We start from the raw sequence: 23,585 nt of genomic DNA on the forward strand, positions 1-23,585 counted from the left end.
GTTGGTATTCTGGGTATTCTCCCCTTAGCTACCTTCTGTTTCTTATACTTGATTCTAGTTTCATTTCTAGAAGAACTCAATCTCATAAGTTTCTGGTTTAATAATAGAAGGAGATTTAAAAAAAAATTTTTTTTTTTTTACCTGTTGGTAATTGTGTTTATTTAAACAAACTCATGTGACTGTTGTTGCTTACAGTCCCCAGGCTCTTTTCTGCTGTCCTGGCAGGGTTTATGTTGACAATGGTGAGGAGATGCTATCAGCAGTTCATTGTGTGCTCTTTGCCGAAAGGGTCAGGGCAGCCAGCTCCAGTTTTTTCAAAACTGTGTTGGGTTAGTTGAATGATTTTTCTTAAGGTGTTTATCTGGTAGGGAAGGACAACCTGTGACTGACATGCCCAGGTCCCTAAAACACCCCCAGCCACAGCTGGGAGCAGGACTAGCAGGTTGGCTGAACCTGCAGGCTGGCTTCCCGGCAGACAGGGAGTGGAGCTGGCGAAGGCAAGATTCTCAGCTCTGATGTCCTTTGACAACATGGCTCAGGTCCCTTGGCCCGCAGAAGCTCCAGGGCTCTTCCAGCAACTCTGACCAAGGGAAGACGTGGTGGAGTGTTTCTAAACAAAATTTTCCTTCAGGAAGTCATCCTGTTAACCAGAAGGTAACTTGGAAGTGCTGAAGTGGCAAGAGCCTGACAACAAGAACTTTAAAGATACACAGTGCAAACTCATCACTTAGTATCATGACAGTAGAAACAGAAAATTTGACTTTTTAAAATCTACGTAAGCTACTAGCTTGTCTCCTAGCAAAGGTCCTCAAGGTGTGCAAGTATCTGGGAAGTGTGTTAGAAATGTAGAATCACAAGCCCTGACCCACACCTGTATCAGAGTCTGAGTTTTATCAAGATGCCCAGGTGATCTGTTTGCACACTGAAGTTTGAGACACACTGAATTTTAGGGCAGTCTGGATTCAGCTTGCAGGCAACATCAGCTCAGTAGAGATTTCATGTGAATGTCTTGGTCAGAATCTGGGGCAATGGAAATTGATGTGTGGTTTGTCTTCTTTCTCTCATAAGAGAAAGTAGGGCTACGGTGACTGTCACTTAACCAGCACCTGTGACTCTAGCTACGTGGACTCCCTCTATGATTCAGATAGAGTGAAAGAGGCTATAGGCAGGATTGAAAATAATGGTATCCCCATACTACTCCCCTCTTTACACTCTCCCTCCACACCTGCGAGTACCCCAGCCCTAGCATTCTTTGTCCACTGAAAGGTCCTCCTGGAGTCTTTTCTTGAATGTATAGAATGTATTTTGTTCCATTTTGCTAATCTGTGGTGTCAAGGCCAGCAGCAAGGCCACCGCACCCTGACCTGTGATTTGCAGGCAAGACAGTAATTTGTGATAAAGGTGGAAGGGTGTCTGTTCCACCTTACACCGAGGCCCCTGGGTTATGTAATGCATTTCCTGTCTTTAATTATTTACCGGTCTTGCCCTGCTAGTCCACCGTCCTGACTGCTGTTTTCTTTGTTCTGCAACAGAGGAATTTGACCTCTCTGGGATTTAAATCTTGCTCAACCCTGGCCACTTCTGGCGTGATTTTTACTCAGGTGGCAGTTTGCGTGTGTGTTGGGGTGGGGGTGGGGGTGGGTGGCACATTTTTCCACAAACCCGGCGGCAGCTCAGTTTGTGTGTTTTCATTTCATGATTTGGGCAGAGGCTAAGCTGATTACAGGGCTCAAGTGGGGCCCAGAGCACATTTCAGATTTGGAATGCAAATTGTTGTCTGCGGTAATTATAGTTTGCACCAGGGCCCTGTTCGGCCCCCGTGATCATTATCCTGGTGCGGAATGAGCAGCTTTGCCCTTCAGAGTGGGAGGTAATGAGAGGAGAGGGGCACTAGAGGGACATTCTGGGGTGTTTTCAGAGCCCATCTCCAAGCCAGAGTGGGAGTAGGACAAACTCAGATATGTGTCCCAGTGATGCCTCTGACAAGCTCTGTGACTGTGGACCAGGAACTCAACCTTTCTGAGTCTCAGTGTTCTTCAGTCCTGGCCTCGAGGTTTGCCAAGGTGATGAGATAGCAAGGCTGTGATGGGACACTGAACATAGTGCCCAGCACATGGTAGCTCAGCAAGAGGGAGTTTGAGTGCCTAGCAGGTGCCATAGAGTAGGGATCTACAATGGGAAAAGCAGGGAAAAGCACACCCTTCTGAAAGGCTGATTTCCAGGCACACATTACTGACCCCTCTGGTCCTGGATTGTGGCTTCACAGATCCACAGACTTGACTGGAACTGCTGGCTCCTGTCAGATTTCCTGCATGCAGTGAGTTGTGTGCCTTTGACAGTTTGATGAACATCTCTGAGCTTTGGGTTTTCTCATTTACAGAATGGACATCCTAATTGTAGGTGATCCACAGCATTATTGGGAAGATTATTTGTGAAAAATGTGTCTAAAGTTGAGTACGTGTGCTTGGAATAAGCTACGAAGGAGCCCTGCTATTATTGCCTTTGTAGTGATAAGGAAAGCAAGGTTTTAAGGAATAAGTGACTTTCCCAAGTCTGGAATCTGGTCCAGCCAGTTGGCTCTAGAGTTTATGTTTGTGTTGTGTCAGTCGCTCTCCCTAACGGTGGTCAGAAGTCCCTGCACAAGCACTGCCCAGGTACCAGCTCCTGGGGCTCCCTGCAGAGCCCTCAAGTTTCCTGACAAATTCTTTCTTGAGTTGGGTTCAAGGAGAGCACAGTACAATCATTATAAATTATATGTTATAAAACTTTTTAAAATATAAGTATGTTATATACTATAATATTACATCTAATAATGACAATAGCAGCACCACTATTTGCATACACTCCTATTGGAAATGCCAGCATCTATCCATTGTCAGCACTTCCAGATTACTTTTTGTTGTCTCGCACATGGGAACCTATTTTCCATGATTTTGCTGCAGAGTTCATTGTTTATCTTACAATCTCCGGGAAGCTGCTGTCATTTCTTATCATGTGGTAGGCACTATTGTAGGTATCTTATTTGGTTCTTACAATGACCTTGTGTGGTGGGTTCTCCTGTTATTCCCATTTAACAGGTGATGAAACTGAGGCACAGAGAAGTTAGGTAAATTGCCAGAGGTCACACAGTATGCAGTTGCACTGGAATTTGAATCCAGGCTGTTAGACCCAGAATTGCTATCCCTAACCCCCGTGCTAAAATGCTTTCATTAATTTGCGGTCTACTTTCCAGTAGATTGATGCTGTACATCAATCTTAACTGGCCTCAGCTGCTCCCTGACCTCAGCTGTACGCCTGGCATTCCATTTCCTTAGGCCTGTCACAATATGCCTCAGAGGGTTTTCTTGGGGCTCCCTCTTGAAGCCCCCAGGTCCTCATTCAACATAGGAGGCCCTTGTATATTATGAAAAAAAAAAATCAGACTCTCATTTTAATGATGACACAACCCAGAGGCGAGGTTCTTGTTATCACCCTGGGAGAATCTGGGCAGAGGTGATTGGAGTTGTAAAGTCAAGTAGCGGGGGAATTCCTTTTCTTCTCCATAAATTACCCATGTGAGAGCTCTGTGTAATCTCACATTGCAGGAGGGAATGGCTGTGCTTAACTCCTTTTGGAAGGGCAAATTTATCTCACCTCTCATTTAGCAAGGAGAAGGAGTTGGGAAGCATAGAAATGGAATTCGTTGTTATTGTTGGTACAATCACTGGCTTTTAGCTGATGTATTTATGTACTTGTACTCGAAAATATGTGAGAAATTAGGTACCAAAACACCACATCAGTGTTCTGTAGCCATGGTCACTGTTCTTTTCACGCATATGTTCTCGCTGAAAAATTTGCACTGGCTCCCTATGTTCTATAGGAGAGAACTGGAATTCCTGCCTTGACCGCAACCTTCTCATCTCCTGGCTGTCCCACCCTGTCCCTTCCACAGACCCGTGGCCATCTCTGTACTTCCTGCATGAGCCAGGCTGTTCCCTACTTCTCTCCTTTGCCCTGGCCCCCACCCCTCAGCCTGGCAATGCCTATACTTTTTTTTTTTAAGATTTATTTTTTATTTATACAAGTGCTGGGGGGCAGGCCAGATGCGCGGGAGGGTGAGAGGATTCACCAGAGACAAAGCAGGGAACAGAACAGGCAGACTGATAAAACACACTGCTGAGGGGAGCAGCGGGTGGGACAGGGGAGGTCTGCCGTGCCATGTGGGATTCTTGCCGGCCAGCTGGGATCAAACCCGCGCTGCAGAGGCTGTGGACAGCTTCACAGTGCAGCGCTCAACCACCTATGCCACCAGGGAGGCCCTGCCTACACTGCTTTAAGGACCTGCTCAAATGGCACTTTCTCTAGGCAGACCTGAGATTTGTCCTTAGCTGCTTCCTCTGTGTTCCTAGTGCCCCAAGGCTGTGAAATGAGGCTTTGAGCACCAAGCACTGCTTGAGGTTGGTGTCCCTTCTAGCCTGTAGGCTCTTCCAGGTATTTTTGTATGTCTGTCACGTTGGGCACTTTTCTTCCCTGAAGGGGGTCTGTGGATGAGAGCTAGAAAATGATGTAGGAGATCTAAGGCACCAGGCTGCAGGTTCCAAGAGGGCTGGGCCTGTCCTGTGGCCCAGACTATACTGCCACTGATGGACAACTTGCCTGAATGGCACTGTGGCAAAGAGCCCATGCTGCAGGCCAAGCCTCAAGTGGACGGTGTTCTTAATCCCTCTGAGCCCTTCTCATCTGTAAACTAGGGATAACAGAAGGACCTCTTTTATAGGGTGGTCACAGAATTAAATGAGTTACTAGGCTAGCATCTGGCATATAGCAAGCCCCAAGTTCATGGTGATTGTTATAGTAAATAATCATGAAATAAATTACTGACAAGATATGTGCTATCCAGGAAAACAGCAGAATGTTGTGATAGAGAAGATGGTGATGATAGTGGGGGGCAGGATGTGGTCCTTTAGATGGGTCAGGGAAGGGGTCCTATCAGTTGAGAGCCAACTGCTGCAATGTGAAGTTAGAGGAATTTAGAGAATTTTCTGGAGAGCAAGTGCAAAGTCCCTGAGGCAGAAAAAAAATCCCATGAGGAACAGAAGATATGACTAAGAGCTTGGGAGGAGAGTAGAATGAAATCGGGGTCAGGAGGGTGACAGGGGCCAATTGATGCAAGACTTAATGAGCCAAGAGACAGTGTTTGGGTAGAATTTCAAGTGTAAAAGAAGTTATTCAGTTCTTTTTTAAAAGATGTATTTATGCATACAAGAACTGGGGTACAGGCCAGAGGTGCAGGGGGAGTATGAGAGGATTCACTAGAGACACAGTGGGGAGCAGAACAGGCAGACTGACTGAAATACACTGCTGAAGGGAGCGGTGGGTAAGACAGGAGAGGTCCGCTGCGCCATGTGGGTAGCTCCCTGGCTGTCCGGGGATGGAACTTGTGCTGCAGAGGCTGTGGATAGCTTCACAGTGCTGTGCTTAACCCCTTGCATCACCAATGAGGCCTAGTTATTCAGTTTTTATGCTCAGAATAATTTTTCGAGACTGGTTGCTGGGCTACTTATAATTTAGCCCATTCTGTGTTCTGTGTGCATGCATGAACTAACTCCTAGCAATAACAGTTCTGACTTAAGCAGAAATGAATTAATTGAAGGATATAGGAAGCTCAGAGAATTTTGGAAGCATCAGGAACCAGCACCACCACCATATCCTAAAAGGATGCACTGCTGCCACTGCCTGGTGTAGGTGTTGTGTTCTGTCAGCACCAGTTACAGACATGACTACTCAGTCTGCTCCCACTGCTGCCTCTGTGAGATGCCACAACCATCACCAGAATAGTCTGCATCATCCCTGATGCTTTGCAGCCAATTTTTGATGCCAATTTCTAGAATGGGACTGTCAATTGGCTGAATCTGTCTCCTGCTCTTGTACCCTAGATGTGAGGGAGGTTGGGAAAGCAAATGGATGGCATCCTTATCCCTTTAGAATAAGGATGGCATCCTTATCCTCAATTTTTGATGCCAATTTCTGGAATGGGACTGTCAATTGGCTGAATATAGCTCCTGCTCTTGTACCCTAGATGTGAGGGAGGTTGGGAAAGCAAATGGATGGCATCCTTATCCCTTTAGAATATGGGCTCTGATTCATGATTTGGGAGTTTCCTCAAACCTTGGAAGGGGAATGAACTGCAGAGCATCCAGAGGGTGCTAAATGTCCATCACAGAGACACCTGGGGTGACTCATGGTGTGATTTGGCCTCCTGTTGTGCCAGCATGCACAGGGAAGTTTCTCCATCAATTCAAGCAGGTGGGTAAAGGAGAGTCCAGAGCCCTCAGTGGATTTTTTCAGGTTTTAATGCTCTTTCTACACCAATTGTTGTAGGGCAAATTGCAGGCTGGCAAGGCAGGGAGGCCAGGGGGGCTGGGAGGCTGGGAATCTTTACTCTCTCTTTGGGCTTTTTCTGGCGTTGTCTCGTGGTCCTGCCTCTGTGTAGTCACTCATCCTCTTGTAGCGGTACTGCCACCGTAGCCGTCTCTGTATATCCTCAAGCCTCCCTTATAGCCTCCGCCTCAGGTATGCCCACTTATGCATGCCCACACCATACTCCAGGTGTCCACCATCAGGCATGCGTACCCGGAGCCCATGCTCACAAGTGCCTCCTGCATTCAAGGCTGCAGGTGATAGCCACAGAGGCTAGCGGTGTAAAAACCTGACCATCACTTACCCCACACCTTAGCAGCATTCATCTAATAGGTGGTGACACTTTAAGAAAGACCTGTGATTAAAAGAAAATGATTAAAAGAAGGTTGATTAAAAGAAAATGTGCTGAATATGGAAGCAACTAGTCTCAATCTGATGAAAGGAACTTTTATTTTTTAAAATCAGTTTGTGCAGGTGTGTGGAGTAGCATGTTTCTGCAGTGTTTATCACGATTTGCATTCCCCGTGGAAATGCCCCTGTCATTGTCAGTGCTTATAATTGCTTCTTGTTATGGTCATATGGGGCTTATTGTGCGTGATTTTGCTGTAGAGTTGATTGTTTATCCTATACCGTCTCCAGGAAGCTGCATGGGAAATCTCTGAGCCTGGCCAGGAAGTCTGACTTAAAGGGACAGCCTCAAGGCAGAGCCCCAACAGGGAGGAAGCTCTGTGGTTGGAGCTGGAAGACTTTTCTGTGTCTCCCCTAGTTGGTTTGTTGGTGTTTAGCTGATTCCTTTCTGAATCCAACTTAAGCAGAGGAAAAGTGGCAATATTTGTTCTTCGTATACACATGGGCACACACCAAGCAAAATAACAACAGAAAGCCGCTTTCACTGTTGTATAGGGGGAATGAACTTAATCTCTTGGTGCTTTCTTGAGGATAATTTCTAGAAGTTTTGAAATTTTTCTATGGACACAGGGATCTCAAGGAAGTCAGTATTTTAACATTAAAAAAATAAGGATGTGACTTCAGTTTAGACACCTTCACATTTTTTCTTCCAATTGGAAGGAATAGGAAATTGCAAATTTCCATTGCTGTTTTCTTATTAGATGCTCAGTTGACAGCTCTCATTCAAATCAGGGTAAAAATCAATCTGTTTTGGACTTGGGGCTATCCTTTCAATTTGCTGAGAGGGAAACATGAATCAGTTTTCATAATTACACAAAAACTTCCTTTTCTAGCTTGAAAAATATAGAGGAATTATCACCATGCTTTTAACTTTTTTGTAATTTTTTTTCCAGATGGGAAATTTTAAAGCTTATGCGAAAACAGAAAAGATAGTGAAAAAGACCATCATGTATCAATTAGTGTCCTATAGTCTACAGTTCCACCAGGGATGATAGTATCATTATTCCTGTTTCATAGATAGGGAAACTATGGGTCAAGGAAATTAAGAAGTGACTTACCAGGTCATTCAACTAATAAATGGCAGAGCCAAAAATCACAGTGCTCTCATAATACTGTTCATTATTCCAGCCAGCCAGTGTTTCCCAGAAATTATCCCTCAGGAGATATCTGGCATCAAAATAATGAAGAGAAGAAACTTTTTAATAAAATGATTTCTGATTTTGTTATATACTTTTAACTCAGAAATTCAGTTTGTCAAGAGTTGCTTTTTGATATAAACAAATTACTTTTTGCAATTCTCCTGAGTACTTATTAAAATGTTAGGAATATTACCCCCTTCATACTCAGGTTTTCCACTTCTAATCAATTTTGACAGTATAATGCTGAATAGTAAGTCTCATTTCCAAGTAAGGAAGCTCTTTGGCTGATAGATTATCAGCTAATCAGTTTTTAAAACCTTTCTTTTTCCTAAGAATTGGGCAGAGGTCAGCAACCCACTGCAATTTGTTTCACTTTTAACAGAGGGTGTAGGGAAAGGGACTTGTCAGTCCCTTGAAAAAGCCATAGCCTGGGTGTTCGTGTTTCTAAGAAGTAAATTGAATGAACTTATTTGCAAGCACCCTGTGGCTCTGTGGGGAAATTTTTCAGGCTGCCTGCACTACTGTGTAGGCCAGGCTGGTGGCTGCCTTTCAGAGAATTTCAGAAGTCAGCTTTCCTGTTTTTCCTTCATTCGCTTTTTGAAATAGCTGCCTATGTATCCAATGCCAAAATAAGGTGAGGAATTTGGTTATAAAAGTTCAGATTTGTTTAGAAGAAAAAAATACAGTGCTCGCGTGATTACTAGTAATACAACCAGCCAGATAAGCACTAGAGATTAGCCATGATTAGCAATCTGTTGAGACTCCCATGTTTGAGCATTATTTATTTTTAGTTCTGTGTTAAAACCATAGATGAAGACTTTTCTATTTATTCATTCTTGACCTTGGGCAGCCAGGTCTGCTCCCACATTCTTCTCATCATTTTGTAATCTTGTTGAACTGGGATATTAAGCAGGGCTCCAGAAGAACATCAACATTTTCAAATGGTTGTAGTCTCTCGAGTTAAGCCACCTTTTGTGCAGCCGGCCCTCGTCTGATCCCCCGTTTGTCCACGGTTCACGGCTCAGGGTGCAGAGTGGTTGTTCAAGTTTTACTTGGATCAACCACCCTTTCAGCACTGAGAAATAGAGATGCGGGCATTCAATAAAAGTCGTGTGACTGCAAGTAAATGCCAGGCTTTACTTTGAAGTTCTTTTCATTTCCACTGACTTCCCGTGTACTGTGCCTTCCTGCCAGCCCAGTACACCAGAGAGCATTACTGTACCTCCCCCCTTAACCACAACCTGAATCCCCACAACCCCCAGTCTTATGTGAATTTGACAATAGCCTCAGAGATCTAAGGTGTGTGAAAGAATGCCTTTCTGATGTTAGAGCCTTAGTTAAATCAATGTGCATAGACCACTTTAATTTGGCCACTGCTACCATCCCATTTTAATGATATTTCTATGTTTCAATTCAGTTTGTGAAATTATTTAAAAACCAAAGACATCCACTAGAATATGGTCAAATTCCCTAAAATTCCCATCCAGCTCTGAGTTTTTATGAAACTTATGACTTAGACTTCTTAGGTACAAATATGGAAGGCGTTAAAACACCAGAATAAACTCCATTAATCAAGTTTTAATGAGGAACTAATTCTACTGAAATCGAACCATTCTATTTTATGTAGGTAAAATTCCCACAGCCCTGACAAATGTTTCTTATAATATCTTTAGTGAAAGATTGTGATCCGTCTCAACAGAAAATACCCTTAGATATTTAGAATAACAGCACAGGAAACACATCACTTTAAGTCCCAGTGACACAGGGAAGCATGTGGTGCTTACATACCCACATGTAGGTGTCTTTAGTGCCCAGCTCGAGATTGTCTCCAGTTTGGCACTTAACAGTGTGTGCAAATGGACCCAGTTTTTGCAGTCCATGTATGGAGGTTGTTCCCATGTATAAAATATGTCATGATTCAGCTTCTCACACTTAAAGAAAAATGTTATACCCTGAGAACTTACACCCCCAGAATTTCATAGTGTTTTCTTTTTCTTTTGAACATTTCACTCTATGTAGAACTTATTTCAGAGGAGTGAGAAGTTGGGCTTTAAAATGAGGCTTTTCTTTCCAAGAAACAAATTGTCTCATTTGTCAGTGATCCCTCTCCGGTGGTTTGCATCCAACATTTGCCGTATGTCGGGCTCCTGAGCAATCTTGGGCAGGTTTCTGGCAGTCTGTCTGGGGGCTCTGTGCATGGAGCGGGGACTCAGGAGTCAGCCCACCCAGCCCCACTCCCAGCCTCCAGGCCCCATGGACAGGCTATGCCACATAGCCGAGGCTCATTTTTTAAAATATCTGTACTGTAGAGATAATAATAAGGCCTACCTCAGGACAGTTGTGAAATCAAATGAAAAGCATGTGGTAAGTTGTCATATTAAAACATCAGAAGTTTGCGGTTACTGTTTATAGTTTCAGTAATTATGACTTTATGATGTTTTAATATCTGTGCACAGGTGCACTCTCGAGGTTGGCAGAGGCAACAGGAGTGAACATCTGGAAAGGGACAGTTCATCTTTCATGCCTGCTGGATGTCCACAGGGCGGGGACAAAGGAATTGGCATTGCTCTGCAGTAAAGGGACCTGAAATTTGTAGGATGTGAAAAAATGCCCTAGATATTGAGTGGAGAACCCAAGGGATGGAATAATGTTATCTTTCTAGTTTTGAAAATAAAAAGTAAGATGTAACACAGCGGCTTCTGGGTATTTAGACAGAAAGAAAATGTCTGGGAGGATCACCATAGGAATTGGCAAGCTGGTGGCTCTGGGGCAAATCAAGCCAACAACTATGTTGTTGTGTGACCTGTACAGCATTTTAAAAAAGGATAAATTTGTTGCCAGCACATAAAAATCAGATTTTTATAGAAATCCTGGAATTTTTAGCTTTTTACTTGAAAAATTGGAATGTCTGGTTGCTCTGAACCAATAGGCCCTTGGGAACCCAATAAGCTAGAACTGACCTAAGGCAAGAACTCTCTGGTGTCCACCCAGTCCTTCCTTTCAGGTGTCTTACCCTTTGTCCCTGAAAACAATGGGTTTGTGACCCCCTGTCTTCATCTGGCTTTGACATGGGTGCCTCTGGCCAGTGGAATTTGGATGGAGGAAGATAGGCAGACTCACATTTTACACTAGATGCTTCTGTATGCTCTGAATGTATTATCAAGGCTCTATGTTATTTTTAAACTTTAAAAAATAGTAGGAAAACATATTTGAATACTGGTGGAACCTTAGATGCTATCTAGACAGAAGCAACGTTTCTGTTCCTTTGTAAGCCCCCGTGATAAAGCTCTAAAATGACTTGACCTTGACCCCTGCAGGACAGGAGCCTCTTATTACTGAAATGCACTTCCTCAGAGTTGCCTTCTGTTGAATAGATTTCACCATTGGAGATCTTATTTCTGCTCAAAGCAGGGGCATCAAAGGAAATGGCCAGGCCCTGCTCTTTCCTTCCTTTTTGTAGGTTTCACCCTCTCTCCCTGCCAGGGTGTGTGCTGATTCTGCTCGTGCCCTGCTACCTGCCTTGGAGCCTACTCAAGTTTCACCTCTTCCACAAGTGCTGTAGCCCACGGATTTCAGTTCTTCTTTTTGGTTCACAGTCAGCAGCAGGAAGTTAGGCTTAATCATTCCAGGATTAGTTCATGTGAATATGTGCTCCCTCCCCCCATGTGAAATAAGCTGCACCGTGATCATCTCACATTTCCTCTGGAGCCTCACCCCAGAATCCTGACTGGGGGGCTCTGTGAAGTGACTTGTTCAAAAATCCTCCAGGAGAAGAGGAGCGGCTGAGCTTATGGGACCTCCATTGGTCCCTAGATGATTGACATTCATTAGCTGAGTTGCCACCAAAGGTGGTTACTCTTAAATGGTGTGTGGGTTTATACACATTCAGGACCCTTTCTATGGTGGAGCCTGAGGCCAGAGGCCTTTTTAGAAATGCTTCCCCTTTCTCCCTGGGCAGCACTGACCCCAAGCTTGCTTTGTGAGGAGTCAGGCTTTGGGAATCCTGAGGATGAGCTGAAGCCCACGTTTAGCAGGCACTTCTCTTTGATTTGACACACATTGCTGAACATTTCCTGGGTGCCAGACCTGAAGGTACCATATGGACCCTGAAGTGATCCAGATGCTTTCCTGAAAGGTTTAAAGCATTTTCACAGTGATTTCACTTCCTCTTTTCTTCAAACAGATGGGACCCCTTCATGCTCCCTGAAGCAAGACTCAGGCCCATCAGAGGGGCCCTCCAAGACCTTTCAAATCACACACTTTTTTTCCAGGGCACCCTGTTTTGCTACTGTCCTCTCTGGTTCTTCTGCTTAAGGTACTCCTCAGAATTCTGCCCAGTTGTCTTTTGCTCTGGGATGCCTTTCCAGACCTTGTCCCCATAAAAAAATGCATTTGCCAACCTTAGTTATCTTTTGGCCTCTCAACATTTTTTGCAAATTCCTGACAGTACCTATTTTATTCTGCACTTATCAGTGGCTCATCTTTATACAAACAGAGCCTGGTGTACAACACCTCTGTATTGTCTGCAGGACAAAGGACTCCCTGAAACTGTTTGGGGTCAGGTCATTGACCTAAGAGAATGGGAGGAGACTTCCTTTTGTCTCTGAAATTATAGAGTTTACTGTGAGACCATCTGTCTCACCCAAGAAGTCTGGGTTTTGTAAAAGGCAGGGACTGGGGCAAGGTGTCCATTCTGGTGAGCTCCCCAGTTCATAAATGAGAATGTCAGCCATGAAATATTTCCCTGATAACTCTGAGAAGAGCAGTGAGGCCTCTTGTTATTCATGCCAAAAGCTGAAAGGGAGGTTTCCAGAAACAACTATTTTGAAGGGGCTCTGCAGAGAAGATGCCAGATTTGCCTAAGAGAAAAGGGAAGAAACGGATGGGTGTGGCATTTACCACCACTCATTTCTTGGGTTGCTATGAAATTGGGATTCTGTGTGGGTTCTGTATCCTGGGCAGGGCTGCTGATCCTCGGGTGACATTCAAATGAACCATTGATCCTTTCTAGTGTTCCCTTTTTCTCCACCTCACCCCAGGGTTTGGTTTTGCAAAGCTCTATGAAGTCCTAGCAGCCAACCCTTTAGAGGTACACAGAAATGCTCCCCCGGGACCCAGTGAACTGTGTCTGTTTCCTACAGACTGGGGAGCATCAATCAGAAATTGGGTTTCTGGTGTGTCTTTAAATGCCAAAAGACAGTGCTCTGAAAAGGCAGCAGCAGCAGCAGGCGAGGAAACCGCTGGAGGTGGGGAGCTCTGTGGTGGTGCAGCCCTCAGCTCTGACACTTGTAACTGATGGCCCTGTCACTTCCTGTCATGCAGCCCTAGTGACGGGGAGGAGTTCCTTCAAGGAAACCATGCTCTACTCTGCTCAGAAAATCCTGTCCACAGGGCTCCGCCACAGTTAGGGGCAGGGGACTCCGGGTGGATGAGGTCAGAGTGCCCCATGGTGTGGTGTTGCTTCTTTGTCCGTGCTCAGGTAAGCTCCCCACAGGAAGAGGAGAGAGGGTGCTGCTAATGGGCCAGGAATGGACACGCTCTCAACTCCCTGTGCAGGGGAGCTGAGGTGTGGGAGTGCACAAGCTCTCTTAGCTGTGAAACTTAGCTGAGAGTGGCAGTTATAGACACCTGGGTTGAGGGAGGCAGATATCTGCCTCACTTTAGTATGAATCAGAAAATAGCAGTGTGGTTGTGTCTGAGACCACAAACAGTTGTGCTGGGTGGAGATGGTGAGTTAAGCGGCGTGCTGAGTTGTCAGTGCCTTCTTTAGCATCTGTGATTGGAGGAAAGCAAAAGGAGGGCGCCTCTCACTCTTGACTCCATGGTGTTAGTGTTTTACTTTTTATAAGATAAATGTATTTATTTAATTTTTTAAAATGTTTGAAAACATTATTTTATAAATTTTAAATATTTACCTTTTTAATATTTTAATAACAAAATACTTAAAAGTGTTTTGATTAAATTACATTTAATCAAATGTAATTTGGTCCTTGAAAACATTATTATCACTTGAACACAAATTTTATGGCAACCTTGGGTATCACAACATAACCTGATTCTGCTGAAAGATAAATGTATTTAATGGAAGGGAAAAGAAAGAAAAAAGATGCATCTATCTGCTGATTTTGTTTTTTTTATTGGAGTTTGTTTTTGGTTTTTATTACAAAGTAGATTTCTGAAGTCTTCTCTTTTTTTGGATTGGAGGATAGCTAAATTCAGTTTTGGAATTTCATTCTGCTTGGAACAGCTTTTTAAAGGCTCTCTTAGAGTGACACTGGTATTTTGAATGTGTTCATGTTCATCTTTGAGAAGACAAAGTCAGATAATATCAGGGAGACGCAGATTTGCTGGTGTTCTAATTAAGAGTGTTGGTGTTATAGTTAGGTAAATCACTGAAAAATTAATAGATTTGAGAAGAAAAAACAAATAACCTATATGTATATTTAAATGTAAAATACATCCCTCATAAGCAGACAAAAAAAAAAAAAAAAGCATTGGTGCCTGGTTTGAGTTATTTTGGAAGCAGCTGCTGGAAATGAATTTCTACGGGTTGTAGAGTGGTTTGGAGACCGGGCCCAGATTCTTTCTATCCCTTTTGTTTGGTTCTCAGACTGACTTTTGTAATGCTAACTGCAACTCATGACTTTTATATCAAGATACACTTTGAATCTTGTGTCATTTAGGTGCTTTCATTCTTTTTCCCATCTCACTCACCTAGCTGTTTACTCACCTGATGAAGAATTTTTTAGGCTTCTGGATATGGAAATTCGCAACATTTAAATAATTGATTGCAATTCAGTGATAGTTAATACACTATTAATAAGAAATAATACAATATTAATAAAATTGATACACCATTAGATAACAATTATCAGGTACTTTTTGTGTTCCTAAGCACTACCCCTACTATTCCTGAAATTATTTTTTAAAATATTTTTATATGTATATATTGCATCATCGTTTATTTTTATACAATGTTTGCCTTCTCCTCTCAGGTGTAGTCCCTGTAAAATTCCCCCCACCAATTCACCTGTGCACCATCACCATAGTCCCTTGTGTTTATCTCTCCAGTTTTGATTCTTCTCACTCCCCCCCCCCCCCCGTAGAATGTCTCTGATTTATAGTTGCCTGCTAATTTGTTTTTTGTTATTATTTTTTTCCCTGATCCCTTATTTCGTCCCCCTATCTTTCTCCTATTAGTGAAACCACCTGATATTTTTTTCCCTATTATTTCACTGAGCATAATCCCTTCCAGCTCTATCTATGTTGCTGCAAATGCATATAACTCTTGAAATCCTTACACCATAAGGCTTGGCTACTTTTATTATTGCCATTTTGCTGGTGGCAAAACTGAGGTTTAGAGAAGACAAATACTTTGCCAATGGTCACCTAGCTGGATAGCAGTGTATCAGACTTGCAGAAAAGCCTTTCTTAGCCATTGGGCATTGTGTGATGGTTTTAATGAGGGGAGCTTTCCCACATCTCCTGCCACTTGCAGCATCTTTGATGACACTTTGCTTTCTGGGCCATTGGCCAATCAGCTGGTTTTAGCAGATGTTTGTCATGGTCCAATTCGTGCCCATGTAAAAGGCATCTATGACAAGTCACTGATTTGTATGGACTCAGCTTCCCCATATATAATATGAAAATATTGCTAAACTCATTTTAACTGTGCTATAAATCTAAGGTATGTAGATATCTTGCACAAAAATTCAAAAATAGTTCTCATGTCTTCTCTAATTCAAAGTCAAATAATGTAATGAGTGCTTTCAAGCACACCACATTTCCCTATGATATCAATGGAACTCAAAATGCAGTCGGTTGTCTGGCTACTTTATTTAAAATATTATTGAATGAATTTTTATTTTTTGCCTCTCAGAACCTCCAGAGAAAGAATCTGGAGGAATTTGAGCCATGTGAAGAAAGGTAATTGGTAACTAAATGTGGAGAGCGAGGGAGAGAAATCTTTCTTTTTTTTATCATTTAAATCAAAATGTTTATTTTGCAATATTTACAGATTCCCATGCATGAGAGGGCAAAAATCTTTAGAGATCTCATAAATCCATCTCTTGGGTTTAGGCTGTTGTAGTTTTTTTTTTAATCTGTGGAGAAATAGTAGTTAAAGTAGTTAGGTTTGAGTCTCAACTTTTGCCTCCTACCTTATAATCCTAGGCATTTTACCAAACCTCTCTGGATGTGAGTTCCCCTCTGTTAAATGGGCATATTAATGAAGCCTACCTTATGTGGTTGTCATGAGGAACAAATGAAATGGCTCATGCCAGTGCCTGGCACAGTCAGCACAGAGCAAATGCCATCTGTGTCCTAAGTCTTACTGACTCTGGAATGTGTCAGTGGCTCCTAGAAATGAATCCTTGGTGTACAACAGTTTAGCAACAAGTGGGCTGTGAAACATCTTATATCCTGAGACAAACATGGACCTGGTTAGATTTTGTGGCGGGAAGGAAGCAGCACGTTCCACAGAAAGCCCATACTTCATTATAAGCCCAGATTCCAGCCATGTTTTTACAGCTTGCTTGGGGCGACAAGTGGGAGTCTTAGAAGGGGAAGTTGATTCAAACCAGACCCTAGAAAGACTTCTCTGGATGGAACACTCAGAAGTATGATTTGGAGAGGGCAAGGTCAGGGTGGTGACCCTGAGCGTCCACAGGGACAGGAACAATGGGTGACTTTAGAACCTAAATATAATCGGTGAATGTCACTTTGAAAAACTGGTTCCCAGTGCGGGCTGTAGTGGCTGGGTCTCGGGAAGAGCTCAGGAAGCGCCCCTGCACCAGTCTTGTGCTGTCAGACTCCTTCTTCTATCATTGTCCATCTTCTAGCTGTGCCATATCCCTTAAGCACCTGCCACAGCTTCAAGACTGCCACGTCTCCCCTCTGAAGTCTTCATTGTGGTGTCTGCCTCCTCTCTCCTTTATTACCTACAGACCCTACTTGCCCCTGCTATACACTTTAGGTCTTCAGGGAGCAAGGATGTGCATACCCTCAGTTGGAAGTCAAAAGTTTGAAGTTCAAGTTCTGGGTTTTGCAGTTTATCTTAGGCAAACCTACCTGAGTACCGGGTTCTCTGTCCAGGGGCAGTAGAGACAGTGCTGTTAAGAACCTGGATCTTGGGGCCTCCCTGCTGGTGCAGGGGTTAAAGTCTCAGAGCTATCAAGCTGTCACCAGCCACTGTGGCATGAGTTTGATCCCTGGCCAGGAAGCTGACCCACATGGCACAGCAGACCTCTCCTATCTCACCCACTGCTCCCCTCAGCAGTATATTTCAGTCATTCTGCCTGTTCTGTTCCCCACTCTGTCTCTGGTGAATCCTCACACCCCCCGCACCTCTGGCCCACACCCCAGTTCTTGTATGTATAAATAAATAATATTAAAAACCAAAAAAAGAACCTGGATCCTGGAGATTGATATTCTGGCTTCAGAGACTCACTGCCACTTCACCTTGGGTATGTTCCTTGCCTCTCTGGACCTCAGTTATCTCACCTGCAAAATGGAGGTGATGCTCATAGTTGCTTCATGGGTATGAGGAGTTCATCAAATAATATCTGGGAAATTCTTTAAACAGTGCATCTTGTAGGCTCTGAATTGGCATACTCTCCCTTGGCCACAATTATAATTGTGACCTGTCGCAAAATAAGACTTGACATGGATTAGTGTTTTCTAAACTTCAATCATGTTTTCCATAGCAGCATACCACTTCTGTTATTTTTTACTTACTGCGTTTCTTTAAATTGTCTGGATTTTTTTTTTTTTTTCAAATTTAGATTCATTCTAGGCAGTGATAGTCCTGAAATCAGAGGTTGAAGGTAGTTTTCCTAAAACATATTAGGACAAACGCATCCAGGTCATCTGCTGCATAGGGTCTGCAATGATACTTTCATCACTGGGGTTCAGTTCTCATGCTCTGGTGACCCCAGGACCAGTGAGTGCCCCCTGAACATCTGAGACCCAGGCTGCTGCCTGCAAGTGATTTTGACAGTGTTTGCCCCTCCAGAGTGAATAGTCAGCCTGTCTTTAGGCTCTGCCTGCCTCTATGCCTATGGCCATGATGGCCAAAATATGAGTCTTCTTTGAGTAGAACAGTACCAGGCCAGGAAAAATGGGAAAGAGAGGGTCACAAAGCAACATGATTTATGAAATCCCAGCTTAGTGAGACATGAGAGAAGCCAGGGCTGCTTTCTCCCTGAAATCTCTGGATACAAGAAAAGGAGAGTATTTCTGTCAGCTGTTGCTGAGTAATAACTACCTCCGACTCAGTGGTACACAGTAGCAAGCACTTATTCTTGTGCTCATAGATGAGGCTGTCTGCCCCCCTGAGTTCATTAGCCATGTGTATGTTCTCCTCCTATGGAGGTCAGAAGTTCCCAGAAAAGCAAGTGGAGACACGTGCTATTCCATAAGTCCTTGGCTCTGAATTGGCATACTGCCCCTTCCAACCATATTTCTCTGCCCGCAGCCATGGAGGTCAGGCGAGGGCATACACATTTGCTGAAGAATAAATTAATCTACCAAAGATAATTGCTATTTACTCCCTCTGCCCACATGTATTAAGTGCCTACAGTATGCCATGATGTCTGCTCTGCCATGTTGGGGGATGAATGATGAAGACAATGAAGACATCTGACCCAGGCCTCAGATGTATTAGGTCCTAAATAAATTGGTGCTGTATGAATACCTATTGGGACCTCTGGAGTGCTGATCAGGGATGGTTATTTCACAGGGATTATCTCACTTAAACCTCTCCATTCCCTGTTGGCTGATATAATCAGCCCAGATCAGACAAGTGGGATGCTGTCTTGGGCTATTAAATGCTTCTCATCTTCTGATGTGACCAAGGGGAGAGCTGGTGAAGGCACAGCAGCAGGGAGAAGTCATGCACAAAGGCATCATCCCTGATGGTAGAGCTGGGCGTTATGCCAAAGAGGCTCTGATGCAAACCCTCCTGTGTTTATTCCCAAGTATGCATCGGGCGCTTTGTTGGGTGCTAACTCTTCCAGAGCCCACCTAGTACTAAAAATTGGTACCTGGTCTCTCACAGTTTCCCTAAGTCACTAAGCCTTCTCCTTGCTTGAGGCCACATGCATCTTTGAATGTTTTCTTCAGAAAATTGTACTTAGTTGTCAAAACCTCTGTACAGTCTACAGCTCAAGAACTCTGCTCTAATTCATTCGACGTCTACTTCCTTCTCTTTCCTTTCCTCTCTTAAGAACTTCATCCAATGGAAGAATCATTTTTTCTACATTTGTTTGCCAGTGTCAAGCTCAGGGTCTGACTCATATTAACTGCCCAAAGGGTGTTTTTTAAATGAGTAACAGAATAAGGATGAGGGTATTGGTGTTACCTCATTTGCATTTGCATAGGGTCACAGCTTTCAGATGGAATGAGTAAGCTTATATAATATAAGCCCTTTATTTTACAGTTGATAAAAGACCTCAAGAAGTTCATTCACTTCACCAAATACATACAGATGATAATGATAATTATAGTAATACTAATGCTAATAATTATTATTATTTAATGTTTTCTCCAACACAATGATGTGTGCTCAGCTGTAATTAGGTCTCATTTTCTCAGGAGAAAACAATGCCCCTTCTGACCTCTCAGTTTTAATGGCTCATGCTGAAAAACTGAGGTTTCTTGTTCTTCATATCCAAAGTCAAAGGCATGTACCATTAACATCTATGCCCTGTCTCAACTGCACAACTGCTGAGGGCAGAGTCCTAGGCACCTCCTGCTCTGGGTCTGCCCTTTCACTCCACCCCCAGTCCTCACCCAGAGCTGTGTGAGCAGACCACTGAGAAAGCAGGAGGGTGGGGGCTGAGCTGGGGACATTTGCTGCCAAGAGGCTGGGCCACGCCAAGGGTAGAAGGCAGCCTAGGCACTGGGTAGGGGAGGACTTTGTTCTTGCCGAGTCCTGAAAATCTTATTTGGAGCCATTCTTCTATTCTTAGTTTGGAAAGCACTTTGTTCTCTGGTGCATTGTTTTAACAGCCACCAGGAAATCAGTCCCTACTTGGGGCCAGCAATGCCACTGGTTCCTGCCTGTGGCCGCCCAGGTGGGAAATGCCTGGGTTGGTTTTATGGGCTGTTGCTGGCCAAAGGATCACTGCTACTCTTTCTCCTTTTGTTGCTCGCCCCGTCTGCGTGGGGCAGGGAAGGATGAGGAGGGAAGAGACGCCCTTGAGTCTATTTTTTCTTTATGGCAAGAATAACTATACTTGTTTCTGTGTGAAAAGAAAAATGCAAAATCCACGCTGCAGAGCAGCGTGTCCAATAGAAATAAAACGTGAGCCACGTATAATTTTTAATTTTCCAGTAGCCACATTAGAAGAGATATAAAGCAACAGGCAAAATTAATTTTATAATTTTTTAACCCAATATATCCAAATATTAGTGGTCAACAGATCAGCCATATAGAAATTATTGAAGAGACATTTTTACTTCAACTTAAAATTTAAATCTAAATAGACGTGTATGTAGCTCTATGGACAGTGCAACTCTGGAGGTTTGATCATGTTAGAAAAATGTAAATTTCAGGTGAACCTCGGTCTTTGAACCTGCACAGGTGAACCTACACATTGACAGAATTAAAAAGTTGGATAACTCTGGTGAGGGTAACAGAACTTTTCATTCATGGCCAGTGGATTTTTGTGGAGAACAACTTGATAGTATTTACCATATCTCAAATATACATTCCCTTGGACTTGGCAGTTCCATTCCTAGATATTCAGAGTCTCTCACTCACATAGACTGGTTTAATAGAAGGATACGTCCTACAGCAAAAGATTGGAAACCACATACATATGAGGTCAGTGGGGACAAGGTAAATAAGTTTAAGGGCACATAAAAGATGTAATTTGTAACTTGAAAAAATGATGCCAGGTTTTATTTCATGGCTTGGAAAGCTGTTCAAGATTCAGTGTTAGGCAATGTGGAAGATGTACATAGAGTAAGTTTTGGTTTGGGTAAGAGAAATGGTTTGCTTATTTATTTCTAGAGCAGCTCTGGAATAAGACAGAAGGAACTGGTCACAGTGGTTGCCTGTAAAACAGAAGAGGAAACACTGAGGGCAGGCTGAGCCAGAGAAGTTTGTGAAAGATGCACGGGGCCCCTGTTAGCAGCAGAAAGGCTGGGCTCAGAGGCATGAAAAGGCAGGGAGGTCCAGGTGTTAGTGTGTACCGAGTGGCGGGTAGAGTACTCAGTCTATAAACAGGGTAGTGGTGGAGTTTGGACAGATATCAGGTTGGAAGGGTTCTGTGAGCAGAGTTTGGACTTAATTAGGCAGCCATTGATGGGTTGAAGGAAACAGGAAATCACTTGATTGTGTTTGTGTGCAGGACAACTTTTGGGAAAGTAGAGGGTGATTTTAAATGTTGGTTCTCTAAGTGTGAGTTGGGAAATCCTGGGATTCCCAGAGACCTGGAAAGTACTAACTGCATAACTGCAAAACAGATTTTCTTTGTATGTGTCAGCCAAAACAACACATCACAAGGGATTGATGGCAGAAGCAGGTACGTGAATCCAGCTGTCTTCTATGTAGCTGGACATTAGAGAGAGTTGTGAGAGTATAAAACAATGCTGCTCTTCTCTCTGTGGATTTTTTTTGAAAATATAGTTCATTTTCATTAAAATATGGTCATTAGGTTGATAAAGTAAGGTATGAATTCCTTTTTAAAAGAATGAACATCCCTAAAAGGTCTCAATTTTATGTTCTAATACTGTAAATATTGACATAACCTACAAAAACAAATGCTCTTTGGGGCCCACTATACATTCTAAAACTTAGGGATTCTGAGACCCCAAACCTTGAGAACCAGTGGTCTGAAAGCAGGGAGGCCCCATGTGCCTGTGGTACTAGTTGGATGAAGATGGCTCTAGAGAAACACATGCAGCCAACCCAGTGAGGCTCAGGCAGCAGGTGGGCACTCACAGAGCTGGTGTTGATGTGCATTTTATGTATCTTGAGTGCAATCACACATGGTCTGGGCAGGTGACACAAAAGGGGATGCTTGATTGATGGATTGGTTTTGACTGGCAAGAATGCTGCTGCAAGCCCTGTACTTTATCTCCACATTATTAGAGATTTCTATTATTCCCAGTCCTTTGCTGTTATAAACATCCTTCATATCCATGTAGTACTGGTCTCTGAGTGTCCACCACAGGCAAGAATCACCCTAGCGGTGCATGCTGGGCAGAAGGCCTGCACATCTTCAGCTTCACTGGAAGTTGGCCTGGTGCTCTCCACTCTGTGACTCTTCCTCTAGCTTTGTAGTAGAGTCACCATTTCTCCAACCCTTCGTATTGTCAGACTTTTCAGTTCTGCCATTTTATTTTATTTTATTTTTAAAGATTTATTTATGCAAGCACTGGGGTACAGGCCAGAGGCACAGGAGGGTGAGAAAGGTCACCAGAGACAGAGCAGGGAGCAGAACAGGCAGAAGGGCCCAAATACAGTGCTGAGGGGAGCAGCAGGCGAGGCAGTAGAAGTCTGCCGCGCTAAGTGGCAGTCTCCCTGACCTGCCGGAATTGAACCTGCGCTGCAGAGGCTGCGGACAGCTTCACAGCGCTGTGCTCAACCTGCTGCACCACCGGGGAGGCCCGGTTCTGCCATTTTAACAGTGACAAGAGGCATCTTGTTTAAAATATTGTTTAAAAATGAACAATGATATAAAAATTTTTTAAAAATTAATTTAAAAAGCTTAAAAATAGTATGGGGAGAAAAATACCTCCGCCAATTAAAAAAAAAAGTAGATCTGCCTGTTCTGCTCCCCACTCTGTCTATGGTGAATCCTCTCACCACCCCCCACCTTTGGCCTACACCCAAGTTCTTCTATGCATAAATAAATAAAAATAAATCTTAAAAAAAATGAAAAGGATGTGGGCAGAGGGTGCAACTCCATGGACAGCACTGACCTCCAGGCTCCCCCACCCACTGTGAGCTCCGAGCTCTTCTGCGTGAAATGCTTTCCCCTCATTTCACACATTTAATTTTTACTTTCTCGCTCTACTTTCTTTTTCTCTCTCCCACATGTATATGTGTGTACATGCATACACGTTCATAGAAATATCTATATATACAGCAGGCTCTTGAATAATGTCATTTCCTTCTGTGCTCTTTTCTTATAACATTGATGAGAAAAGAACAATCCATGTTATCTCACTCAAGGGCCTCCTTCCCTTTTACTTCCTTTTTTTTTTAAAAAAGATTTATTTATTTATTTATTTATACAAGAACTGGTGTGCAGGCCAGATGTGCGGGAGGGTGAGAGGATTCACCAGACAGAGTGGGGAACAGAACAGGAAGACTGACTGAAATACACTGCTGAGGGGAGCAGCGGGCGTGAGAGGTCTGCCTTGCCATGTGGGACCCTCGCCGGCCGGCTGGGATCGAACTGACACTGCAGAGGCTGCGGACAGCTTCACAGCACTGCGCTCAACCGCCTGCACCACCAGGGGAGGCCCCCTTTTTACTTCGTTTTGCTTGAAGTCACGTTTTCCAAGAACCTGTCCACAATGCAGAGTGAGGATGTGCAGCCCTGTAAATCTTCATCACCCACAGATGCTGTATTTGTCTACTTGCCAGAATTAATTTGTAATGCAAAATCAATACTCACAGCACGT

The 23,585-nt window shown here is 43.6% G+C and overlaps 1 protein-coding gene across 2 annotated transcripts in view; it reads left to right on the top strand.

The window, feature by feature from the left end:
- Positions 1-23,585, top strand: part of ARHGEF3 (Rho guanine nucleotide exchange factor 3) — a gene marked incomplete at both ends in the record, with an annotated part of 233,359 nt that overhangs the window by 61,203 nt on the left and 148,571 nt on the right. The window contains one exon of one of the 2 annotated variants that reach the window (XM_084247479.1): positions 13,375-13,425. The exons of the other annotated variant lie outside the window; for it this stretch is intronic. Within the exon in view, the coding sequence (XP_084103605.1) occupies positions 13,375-13,425 (51 nt within the window). Of the gene's footprint in view, positions 1-13,374; positions 13,426-23,585 lie in introns of those variants that run through there. 2 annotated transcript variants of the gene reach the window in all.

Source organism: Talpa europaea (assembly GCF_964194135.1).
Source record: "Talpa europaea genome assembly, chromosome: 11".
Taxonomy (NCBI): domain Eukaryota; kingdom Metazoa; phylum Chordata; class Mammalia; order Eulipotyphla; family Talpidae; genus Talpa; species Talpa europaea.